The sequence below is a fragment of the Panthera leo genome, chromosome C1 (assembly GCF_018350215.1).
Source record: "Panthera leo isolate Ple1 chromosome C1, P.leo_Ple1_pat1.1, whole genome shotgun sequence".
Lineage (NCBI taxonomy): Eukaryota > Metazoa > Chordata > Mammalia > Carnivora > Felidae > Panthera > Panthera leo.
The window spans coordinates 54699824-54711941 of record NC_056686.1 but is presented as its reverse complement, the minus strand read 5'-3'; the positions used below and the strand labels follow the sequence as shown (position 1 = coordinate 54711941).

Below are 12118 nucleotides of genomic sequence, written 5' to 3'. Positions count from 1 at the left end.
GAAAGGAAAGATAAAAGAGAATTCGCATGATTGGAATTAGTATTATTATCTTTGGGTTCCTATTATATGGTAAGTACTGTCTCCCACTTTATTTCATTAAACCTTCGTTAACAATCCTATGTGGAAGGAATTATCCCATTCACTGAGGAGGAAACCAAGAGAAATGAGATGCCATTTTGCAGGAAAACACACCCTAGCGAATGGCAGACCTGTGCCTGGACTCCAGGTATATGAGACTATACCCTTATGCCCTAGAGATGAGGGTGAAGCCATTCAAGGGTGGCTCTTTTAAAGTTGTGGTTAGAGGCCTAGATGCGAGAAAGGGACAGAGTTGGAGAGAGAGATTTTGGAGTCACTGAAATGATGAAAGTGCCATGACCATAGAGAGAAAGAAAGCCTGAATGCTATGGAAAAAAGTCACCATTTAAAAAAAAAATTTTTTTTAACGTTTATTTATTTTTGAGACAGAGAGAGACAGAGCATGAACGGGGGAGGGTCAGAGAGAGGGAGACACAGAATCCGAAACAGGCTCCAGGCTCTGAGCTGTCAGCACAGAGGCCGACGCGGGGCTCGAACTCACGGACCGCGAGATCATGACCTGAGCCAAAGTCGGCCACTTAACCGACTGAGCCACCCAGGCGCCCCAAAAAGCCACGATTTATTGAGCATTTATTGTTTCTCTCTTGCCCTTCTTCAGTACCTGAGGTTTTTTTTTTTTTTAATTTAAGTGTATTGAGGTCACTTGCCTGATAAAAACCTGACCCTGGCTTCTCACTGCACTTGGAATGAAAGCCCAGGGCCACTGTGCAGCTCACAGCCCTGTCTGACCTGGCTCCAGGTCTGAGATTCCCTTCCCGGATCCTCCTCAGCTGCAAGGCCTTCATTCTATTGTTAACTTTTATGGTTTGAATACGTAAGCTCTTTCCCATTTCAGGGTCCTCATAAATGCCATTCTCTCTGCTTGGAATTCTCTTCTTTTCAATGCTCAGTCAGTTAACCCCTATTATACTTAAGGGCTTTGCTTAAGGGTCACATCCTCCATGGGCCTTCCTTACTCTCCCCTCTCTCTGCCAAAGCAAGATGACATAATCTCTTAAGAATAAAACCTTTCTTATTACTTCGAGAAAGTGATGTCTAATGTATAATCACAACGACAATTCCTATGTGACCTGATTAGTTTTCAGGACTAAACAAATTTGAGGGAAATTATGCTCCATTTAAGCATTCACAATGTTGACCAGGGATAGCGCTAGAGTGTAGGGGGTTTAGAGGGGGTTATATTACTTTGATGAGTAATTTGGTATTTTTACTGTCATACTTCTTGTTTGCTTACAACATCCCATTTTTGTGTATTAAAGAATCCTACAAAATATAATAGAGGTCTTTCTCGGTAAAGAAGAATTAACTCTGGGAAAAGAGAGCATATTTTTTTAATATTTAGTAGCTTCCTTTATAACATTATTTGTGAACAATTTGGATTTAGGGTAACAGAGGGATCGGCATAGATTTTAGGGACTTGAACTGCTAAAAATATCTAAAAGATCCCAATCCCGGGAAACAGATATGAGAGAACCAGGTGATGAGGTTGGCAGAGTGACACGTTTTAGAGTGGAGGAGTGGGAAACATCAAGAATGTAACCTGCTGGGGCAGCTGGGTGGCTCAGTCGGTTGGGCATCTGAATCTTGATTTCGGCTCAGGTCATGATCTCACAGTTCCTGAGATCAAGCCCTGATTCGATTCTCTCTCTCCCCCTCTCTTTGCCCCTCTCCCACTCTCTCTCTCTCTCTTTCTCTCTCTCTCAAGATAAAGTAATAACCTGAAAAAATAATTTAACCTGCTGAGCTTTAGTTTTCTTTTCTATAAAAGGCAAATAATATAATGCAAAAAGCATTTGCTTTTTAAGGCTGTGAGGATTCCACAGCATTTAATATTATGACTGACAAATAGGGAATATTCAATAAGTGGTGGTATTATTTACTGTACAAATAAAGTTATTATCAACAAATATGCAAAAGCTTTAACATTAAAATTAGCTTTTATGCAAGGGGAGGTTTGGTCAAGACAGTCATCTAAAGGACATACATACAAAAGCATTTTGTAAGGATTGTGAATTTAGGTACCTACTATATAATAGAAATGACCTTTGATGTGCATATGATTTACATGTTTTATATGATTAGAAATCCAAGAATCACTGTGGCTGTCCTGTTGTGGTTGGTGAAGTGGGTGTTGATGTAAATCAGTTTCCAGGGGAATCAGGTGGAGAGTTTAGGTGTCAGCTGAGAGTCACCCTCACTCATTGAAAAGCAACAAGTGATTGTCACTTGACCTGGGAAAAGTCTGTACCACGAGGTTCTGTGAATTGTTTTGTGCTGTGGTCTGAATGTTTGTGCTCCCCTCAAATTTATATGTTGAAATCTTAACCCCAAAATGATGGTGTTAGGAAGCGGGGCTTTTTAGAGGTGATTGGGTCCTGAGGGTGGAGCCATCATCATTGGGATTAGTGCCCTTACAAAGGAGATCCCAGGAGGTTACAGCTAGAAGGTGCCATGTACAAACCAGAAAATGGGCCCTCGACCAGACACAACAGACACCGAGTCTGCCGGCACTATGACCGCGAACTTCTCAGCCTACACAACTGTTAGAAATAAATTTTTGTTGTTTAGAAGTCACTAAGTTTATGGTATTTTTGTTATAGCAGCCTGAATGGACTAAGACACTATGAGACCAAACCCCAGAGGTTAACTGATTGACTTGATTCTCAAAGCTGCTTAGAAATAGAACCAGGACTGCAACATTTGGACTTAATATTTAAAAAGGCATTTTTTTTAAAACACATATCATAGGCTAGGCAGGAACTAAAATAATCTGCAAATAATGAGCTCATTGAATCCTTTCAACGATGTTATAACGTAACTACTGATTTCATTTCTGTTGGTCAGGAAATAACCATCCCAAAGCCACACACAGAGGATCAATCTGTGGAGGGGCTAGGTCATGAACCCAGTCTAACAGACCTTAGGGCTCTGAAACTCTGTAACCACCGTAAGCATGCCAGGCACTGCCTAATGAGATGGAGAATGTTTCACTTATTTCTATGTCTTATTATAAACATAAGAATGCCTCAACTCATTTTCAAATTGTGAAATACTTAATAAAGAAAAACAATGTTCTGATACTCACGTATCTTTCCCAATCAATTTCTGCATAAAATCCATTTGGTGCCCCGTTACTTTTCTTCTGCAATAAATTTGAAAATAAATTTAGAAGAGAAACATTTGAATAAGAGACAAGGAACAAAGAACACTTAACTCTTATCTGTATTTAGCAAGAGCTATCAAAATCCAGCACTGGAAAGACAAATTAGAGCAGCCTATTAAGCAACCACACTGGTGTAACTGAATGGTAAATTGAGCTGCCATGACACTGCATAAAAGAGCTTACATACTTATTTCACAAAAGACTGTAAGATACCTAAGCATAGGAATGGTAACAGCTAGCTGTTCAAATTTTATTTTATTGGTTACTAAAAAATTAGAAGCATCTACAGTATAATTTAATCTTCTATACCTTCAGGGGATATAATCAGATATATATATATGGAAACATTTTGACTGCCATGTTGTTCTCATATACAATTAGTTCCAACATACCTAAAGAGTATCTCTCCAAGTCATTAACTAATCTTCCTTTAGCTTTTCTAACACTGACTCAACTTTTCCCTAACCACCCCCTTGATAGAATGTAAGGGGAATCAACTCCAAGTTAATTCAGTTCCTACGTATTAAAAATAGTTTTGTTATTCTTTCCAAGTGGCTTTTCTTATCAAATTATTAAAATAGAATCCAAGGATTGATTGTGGATTTCTGTCATCTGTGTGTTCTACGGCTTCATGAGCATACGTCATTGCAAGATGACTGGATATCAGCCATTACTCTTCGGATTCTTTTCAAGTTCTAGTTTAGCACCTAAACAATCATGATATATGGCCACAAGCATTTGAGTAAGGCTGTGGCATCATACAAACAGAAATTTCTGAGATTCCCTACTTTCTGGGAGCAAAGGACAAAAACACAAATCAGGTTGGTAAGGGAGGGTCCATTCAACAACATTCCTGTGTTTAGCACATAAAACAATGGTATGTCACCGAGAACTAGCAGAACTCAGAACAGCACATATCAAATAGTGAAGCATGCGGCTTGAGGACAGGACTTCTAATTTTACAATCACAGATAAAATCCACTTGAACTACAACATTGAACAGCTAACATCTAATTTGACAAGTAGGTAGGAGAAGGAAGTTTTCATGTATGCCTATCACTAGAAAAGCAAATTAGAGGTAACCTAGTAACCATTGTCATTGATTACTGAATGCTGGACTGGGCATTCTAAGAACTAGCCTAGTTTATACCTAGAGTGAATAGCGGGGAAGGCATAATAGATAGTGTCCGTGCCCTCTTTCTTCCTCTTCTTATACACCACCACTGCACTAGAATGCACAAATACAAGAACTCTGCCATGCTTCCAGCACCCAGGAACATTGACTCTGTGACCCTCTTTTTCCTTGTTTTGCTCCTGACAAAGATTATATACTTTGTCAGACTACACCATTTTAACCTTTTCACAGAATTGCCTTCATTGAATTAGTGCTTCAGCAATACTCTCCCTACTTTGAACAAAGGGCATTTTTAAAACCTGCCACATCATCCTTGTACCTGTATGAGTTATGGAGTTAAGGACAAGGTCCACTACATAATGTGCCATCGAATAATAAAAAAAAAAAACCTCTCCCATGGAGAATGGATATGGTTCCTATTTTCTTTTTGTCATATTTACTCTCTTTTGTAATTCATACTTTACCAATCTATTTCCATATGAATTCTTTGCAAAATTCTCCAAATTCCTTTTAACAAACATCGTAATAAATTCAATATACAGATTTAGTTTATAATAATGAGAAATCAAATGAACTATGTTGTTTCAAAGAATTAAACTCATGAATTTTGTGATCACTATAGTATTACTATTAATATAAAGTTTGCTTCTGAAACAATTCTTAAATACAAAAGATTGTTATCTAAAAATCAAAAAGTTTACGTAAATTACTGAGTTCAAACTTCTAGCTTGCTTCCATAGTAGTCTCATCTCCATACTCAAAGCCCTTTACAACCAAGATAGCTTATGTGTTCAGCTAAATAAATAAATGTGTGTGTGTGTGTGTGTGTGTGTGTGTGTCTTTCTTGAGAACATATATTCAACATTATGGATAAAAAGTTCCTGATTTTTCAGGATCTGGGCTGAGTGAAAAAATTCCCAGTTTCCATGGAAACCAATATAGAAGACTAAAAGGAGAGAAAGCAAAATCTATAAAAAGAAAATGTCTTTTAAACTAGGAATCTTTTTAACACAAATACCAAACACAAACAACAAATCATAAACAATATACTTAGAGGCAGCTCTTCAGCACACAAGCACACACAAACATGGCTTTATCAGAGGAATTGGCAATTTGGCCTCACTCATGCTAGCGGATTATTATGAACATATTTGGCTTCACAAGTGGAAATGATCGAGTTTAAGTTTGGCTGGAGCCTGGCTGAATTGTTTTAGGCCAAACCCCAAGAAAAAAGCAATTCTCCTGGTTATACCACCAAAGCAAGGTACAGCTCATAGTAGTAATAGGGAAGGTAATGGCTCTTTTGATTTTTGATCGGAAAACATTGAAGAAGCAAGAAAGAATATAAGTAGGAAGATATCATTTAAAAACTAGGTCTCATAGTAAAAGCAATATCAGATATTGGCTAACATATAAATAGTGATTTTTCTCTTGGAGTTGGAGTTATGTATTCTTTTACTTCTTTCTTTTCTAAAATTTTACAATTAGCATAAGTCAACTTTTCTCACTTGAATATATGACTGTTACTTAAACATAATTGAGGCTCATATTAATATTAGTCATGCTTTAATAGGTATTTTACTTTGGTCAGGCTTATTATCTGCTCTCAGATACTATGATGGGCTAAATCAATAAATGCAGTAACAGTTGTGTTCAATTATACATTCATCAAATTTCTCAATTTCTACTGTGAATGCTTCTCTTTTCCAAGGTCAGCTCATGGCCATGTAGTGTTCCTTAGACATGAAGTATTAAAGATACATGGTATTCTACTTAAAAATTATCTTCTTGCCACCGAGCCAAGACTTGACTCACTTTGTAAATAATCCCATAGAACAGTACTGTTCAATAGAATTATCGGTGAAGATGAAAATATTCTATATGTGGACTGTCCAATATGGTAGCCACCAGCCACAATTAGCTATGGAGTACCTGAAATGTGGCAGGTGCTACTGAGGAACTGAATTTTGAATAAGCATATGTAGCTACTGTACTGGACAAGACGGTAATCGTTGCTGTATAGTCTGGGCCTGGATCAGCATCCCTGACTCACCATCGTTTGGCCGAGTATATTCGTTGCCACAAGCCAAGGCCCTGCTGAATTCATGATGTTACTAAGATAGTGTTTATCCTAACAAATGACTACTCAAGTTGTATGGTGATGCTTATATTATAGCCAAAGCTTTCTTATAGACAGCATATTATTTTACAAGTTTGAATCCCTGTCCTTTGTCTAAGACAAAGGAAACACATGTCCTTTAAACCCGATTACTCTTTAAAAAGTATATTCAGACGTCAGTATATCAGGTCTATATGGTTGATTTAAAAATTGGCCTTGGATATTCAAGAAAAATTTAGAAATAGCTAAGAAAGTTTTTCTTAGATTGGTTAAATAAATGCCACTGTTTTTTCCAAATTTCAAATTGGGATTTTACTCACTGTTTCTACAACCCCTTGGAAATTTTAAACTAAAATCTGTTTCCTTACCGAAACTTTTTTTCCTCCTTCACGCGCACACTCTGCTTTGTTATTGTAGGGTGGTTCATGTGGGCTGGGCTGCTGGAATTGATTGTTTTCATGTAGAAAAAAGTTGTTAAAGGATCTGTTTGTTCTTTAAGACACATATAAAGAATCACATGGAGTCAGCAAACATACCATAGAAGAAACAATTTCTAGGCCAAATCGTAGGGCCTACCAATCTCGGCAGGGTTCCTTAAGCAAGGAGTGGACTTTGGGGCCCATAATGAGGCTCTATTCAGCAGGCCAGTGTAGCTAGGCCAGGAGAAGAAGGGAGAAGGAGGAAGAGGCATCCCAGGCACTAGGGATTACGTGGATCTGGGCCTCATTCAGCCAGAACTTAATTTACAGGTAGAGAACAGACACTGGGACACACCAAAGAGACTAAATAAAAATGGTTATATTTCCAATAGGAGTCCAGTAAGTCGAGCTCTACCGTATATCCCTCCTTTTCAAAGCTTTCCTGAAGGTTGTCAATACGTACAGCATGAACTGCTGACAGCTTCAAATCTGGGCCCTTTCCTGCACACGCGTTCAGGATGAGCAGAGATCTCCTCACAGCAATGGCTGTGATTCCCTGTGCCCCCCCCCCCCCCCCCCCCCCCCCCGCCTATGTGGATGGAAATCTAAACTGCTCAGGAAAATGTTTTGAGTGCACCCTGCACAAAGGTGAGTTGGTCTCTGGGTTAGAATGCATTGTCACTCGCAGCTGCCTGAAGTCTCAGACATCATGCCAGACAGCTCTGCTGGAGGGACATTCACCAGTGGGGAGCAAGGCAAGCCCACCTTCACACATGCAGCCTTGCCACGAAGCCTCTGTAGACTAACCCTCAAAAGTGCGGTCACCAGAGATGGGCCTCATTAAGTTTTGAGAAACTGAAATTAAATAGGTATCAGTACATCGAACTTATCGCATAGCCATTTATAAGCATTAAGGGGGTGCACCACCACCTGTGGTTTGCAGAACCACATTAGTGAAACCATGCAGTTCAACTTCAGATACCCAGGAGACAATAATTTGGAAGCTAAATCAGCCAGGTAAAAGATAAAAGTGCGCCTGGGTCCACAGACACAAGGGATTAAAGAAATCAGCCTGGGTTTGAAAGAAAATTGAGATCGCTAAGGACTGAATGCAAGCAGAAACTTGACTTCCTACAGCATTGATATGACAAGGAGTTCTCAAAATTTGGAAGGCAGCTATGCTCACCACTATACCACCAACGCAGGAGTTCTCAAAATTTGGTGACCACAGTGAGTGAGGAATATCTGGGGAGTCCTTCCAAACGGTAAAACTAGCAGCTGGCTAACAAATGCCAATTACCTAGGAAGCTGCATTTACTTAGAATGTGGCCTTTTTCAAACAGGTCTGCCTTACTTCCTGAGAAGTCAAAATTAAACAATTCCTCTTTCCTAAAATCACGACCAGTGATATTTATGGCATTTCCAATTAGGGAACAAGGAGGGTGCCACTGCCGATAGATAAATATATGACTTGGATTGGTGGCAGAGAGAGAGATCTCAGGGAGCTCAGCTATGAAGCCCTGACTTAGGGTACACGAATCCACAGAATCACGGCTGGGCTCTTTAATGCAGCACATGCTCATCATTGCCAGCTGCATGCCAGGGCTGCACCGACATGCCAGGGCTGCGGTTCTACCAGAGATTTAAACTGGTGGTCCCTAGAAGAGCAGAGAACACTGAGGTAGCAATGGGGTAGGGAGTGAGGAGGTGGCGGAGGGCAGGAGGAGCAGGGCATTAGAGAAAAAGGGACAAGACTGAGGTGGTAGAGGGAGAGAAGCAGGAAACAGCAGTCTAGCCTAAGAGCAGCAGGGACAGAAAGCAGAGAGTAGCTAACAGAGCCTTGCCGAGGTCAGAATGAAGGAGACAAGAGAACCCAGGGAGGGGACCAAGACAGAAGCAGAGAGAAGACACAGAAGCAGAGTACCTGAGACAGAGTTAACGAGAGGGCTCTGAGCCAGAAGCAAGAGGTGAGGAGAAGCTGAGTCTTCTGGGTCTTTTTTTTCCCCTGCTGAATAGAGCCTTGATTATAGTGTTACCCAATGTCTGGTCAATTTATGTCTATTTTCTTAACATTTCATGGCGAGAACTACATGAATGCAAAAGGGACCCCAAAGCTAAGAACCTTGAGTCAAGTATGGAAGAAAAAACTTCTGCTATAGCTGCAATTAACACCTCAATTTGAGTATAATATGATGAAGGGTGATTTTTTAAAAAATATTTTTAACCACCAGATTTATTTTAGTTCCCACTCCAGCCCAATGAGCCTAATGTGAGTCCATTTTTTTTTCAGTAACAGCTGTTCTTTTGAACCTTCTGAATAGGCGTCTGATTTAGATTCAAAGGAAGTCATTTTAGAAGTTGGTACAGACTCCCATAAGCTCAACTCAGATAAATCCAAAGCCCATGTGCCATAGACTTCTTTAAAAAAGCAAGAAATCTGGTGGCCAGCAAGAAGTCAGAGTTACTGTTAAGCCTAAACCCAGTGGACACATTTTCCTCCTTCAGGCTGTAAATTCAGGCATAAGTGGTTTCAAGACCATTCCCTACTTAGGAATTTAATATAGAAAATGTATCTGCAACTCAACTAAAGGGGAAAACCTTCTTTCAATTTTATTGGATCTGAGCTCCATTATGACTTTGTGGCCTCTGTTGGAGAAAAACATTCTCATATAATGAGCTATTATATCATTAAATTGGAAATGAAATAACAGTTAATGGTAGCAGCCCCTGCAGGAACTGTCTGGCTTTTGACCCACCATATTGTTGAGGTTTGCTCGCCTACTCTGGGGCAGGATTTTAGGTGAATGCAATAAATAAGTTTAACTTGACCAAGACTGCATTTATATGTCCCATGCAATTACTACAGAAAATTACAACAGTGAGAGGTCTGAAAAGTCATTTAAGCTATTTTTTCCCTACAGGAAAAAAAAAAAAAAAAAAAAGAAACGGGGCTTTAAGAAATTCAAACATAGTATACATATTGAAATGCAAACCTACTGAAAATGGTCATTTAAATACTTACAATTCCATCTCTATCTGGTGAACCTCTGTAACAAAAAGAAATGGGTAGCTATTAGGAAAATGAATCATTCTTGCTACATAGACTAACATACAACAATAAGAATTGCAGACCACCTCTCTCCCCCTTTCCTGTGTTCCCACCCCAGTGAACCTGGCTAATGAAAACGAAATCAAAACAAATTAGTCGAATGATATTTGAGCGTGGGAGGTGTGCCTGTGTGTGGGGGAGGAGGCAGATTCTCGTTAAAAGCTGTTGTCCAAAAGGTACATGTTGCTATCGCGGTGTCTTGGTTCACTTTTGAGAGGGGAGTTTATTAAGAGTCTGTCCCACTCAGCTGGCTCCATTTAAACTACCACAAGGAATGTAAACTGACTTGCCCTCTCTCATCTTCTCCCCTGTGACTGGTCTTGAATCTCTCCCTATAGAAAGGAACTCCTATGGTATTTCTCTCTTTACTTTGAGAATCTGTATTTTCTTCTATGTTTATATACCTACTGCTCCTTTGATTTCAGGAGAGCAGAGAATGGAGGACAATGTTTGCCAAATGGCCCCCTTGATGACCTAAGGCCAAGAGAGTTCATCATCCAGGGTGACACTGTGTTGCAGTGCCTAGCAGTAAAGGTTCCAGAGTAGGATGAACGTGGGTGTCCAGACTCCACCACTCATTAGTTCTGTGACCCTGAATACATTACTTAATCTCTCAAAGTCTGTTTAAATAAAATAAAGTATATAAAGAACTTGTAATTAGTTCCTGGCCCATACTAACTATTCAAAACTGTTCATTTGTTATGTTTTTTTTTTTTTTTCTCTTTCATGGTGTCTCATCACTGAGAACACAAAACTGACCATTTGCAGCCATGTTAGACTTCAAAGCAAGTAATATTATTGTTCCTGTGGAAAACTGAACTGAAGGAGCCAGAGGAAGGGAGAAATAAAAGGGTAGTCACTGTGACTTTATAACTTCCTATTTTAGTTCACTCTGTAAAGAGCTAGAAAAATGTTATTCTATTAACACGCAGGCCAGAGTTATGCTTAGATGAGGACCTGCATTGTTTGGAAGGTAAACTTAATAAGTGCTTGAGGTGGACTCTGAAGTCTTATGGAGTTTGGTGTGGTTGGAACTGTTCTTTAGGAGGTGGGACCAAGTAACAACATTCCTTATTGATTCATGGGGTGGGGAGGAGGAGAGAGGAGAGGGAGGGAGGGAGAGAGGCGGAGAGAAATGCAGAGAGTTAGGAGCACATCTTCTGGGCTCCATGATGGGATTTCCTTTTCCTACTAACACCCCCTTCAAATTCAGCAAGATATTCCATTTGGATTATAAAACACTTGATGGGAGCACATCATTTTCGTAAGCAGTTCTGTGTCTGTGGGGATGCAGAGGTAAATCAGCGATACATGGACTAGATGCAGAAAGGACCCAGATATTGAAAGACCCATGGGAGTTGACAGAAATCTTGGGGTCTTTGAACCTGGCTATGGGAATTAGTTGGTTCAAAGAAATTTCATATAAAACAAAGTGTAGGAAGATAAAGGTTGCTAAAAGTTATAATTCACTGAATGAATACTGAGTGTTTATAGCCAGGCACTAGGCTAGAATCAGAGGACAGAAATAATGAAGAAGTCATGCTCATGGTAAAAAGAATGAGACAGGCGAGTAAATCCAGGGGGTTACCAAGGTTACCAATAAGCCCAGGTTGGACAGAAAGCATAGAGGAAAGGTACCGCCCTACATTCATCAAAGCAAACTTCCTTTTTCAGATTTATATACCGCAAAAAATAAGCATTTCTTACCAGGATAGCAAACCTGTACTGAAGGAACTGAGAGAGAGATGATTGTGTCACATTTAGGGTAGGATATATACAAAGGTACTGATCTTCACGGGGATGTCTTTGGGGCAGCACATTATAGATATGAAGACAAGGCTCTGCAGATAGGCCTGGCTATGGCGTTGCCCACTATTGGTCCAGGTACAAGGGTGTATCAATAGGCAATCTAAATGAGAGGCTGCTTGATCTCATGCATATTGCAGCTATAGGGGTGGCATTTCCCTGTAATTGGACATAGCGGCATAGTGTCATACCCTGCCTCTGTCTTAACCATTGACAGAATGGAGCCTGTGTCTCCTAGTCTGGTGGCTGTAAGCATGGCAGTGAAGAC

General features: G+C 39.9%; 1 protein-coding gene across 1 annotated transcript in view; it reads right to left on the bottom strand.

Moving 5' to 3' along the window:
• The window catches only part of SGIP1 (SH3GL interacting endocytic adaptor 1), a 199248-nt gene that overhangs the window by 97207 nt on the left and 89923 nt on the right, over positions 1 to 12118 (bottom strand). The window contains 3 exon segments of the mRNA XM_042952054.1: positions 3185 to 3241; positions 6885 to 6956; positions 9958 to 9982. Of these exon segments, the coding sequence (XP_042807988.1) occupies positions 3185 to 3241; positions 6885 to 6956; positions 9958 to 9982 (154 nt within the window).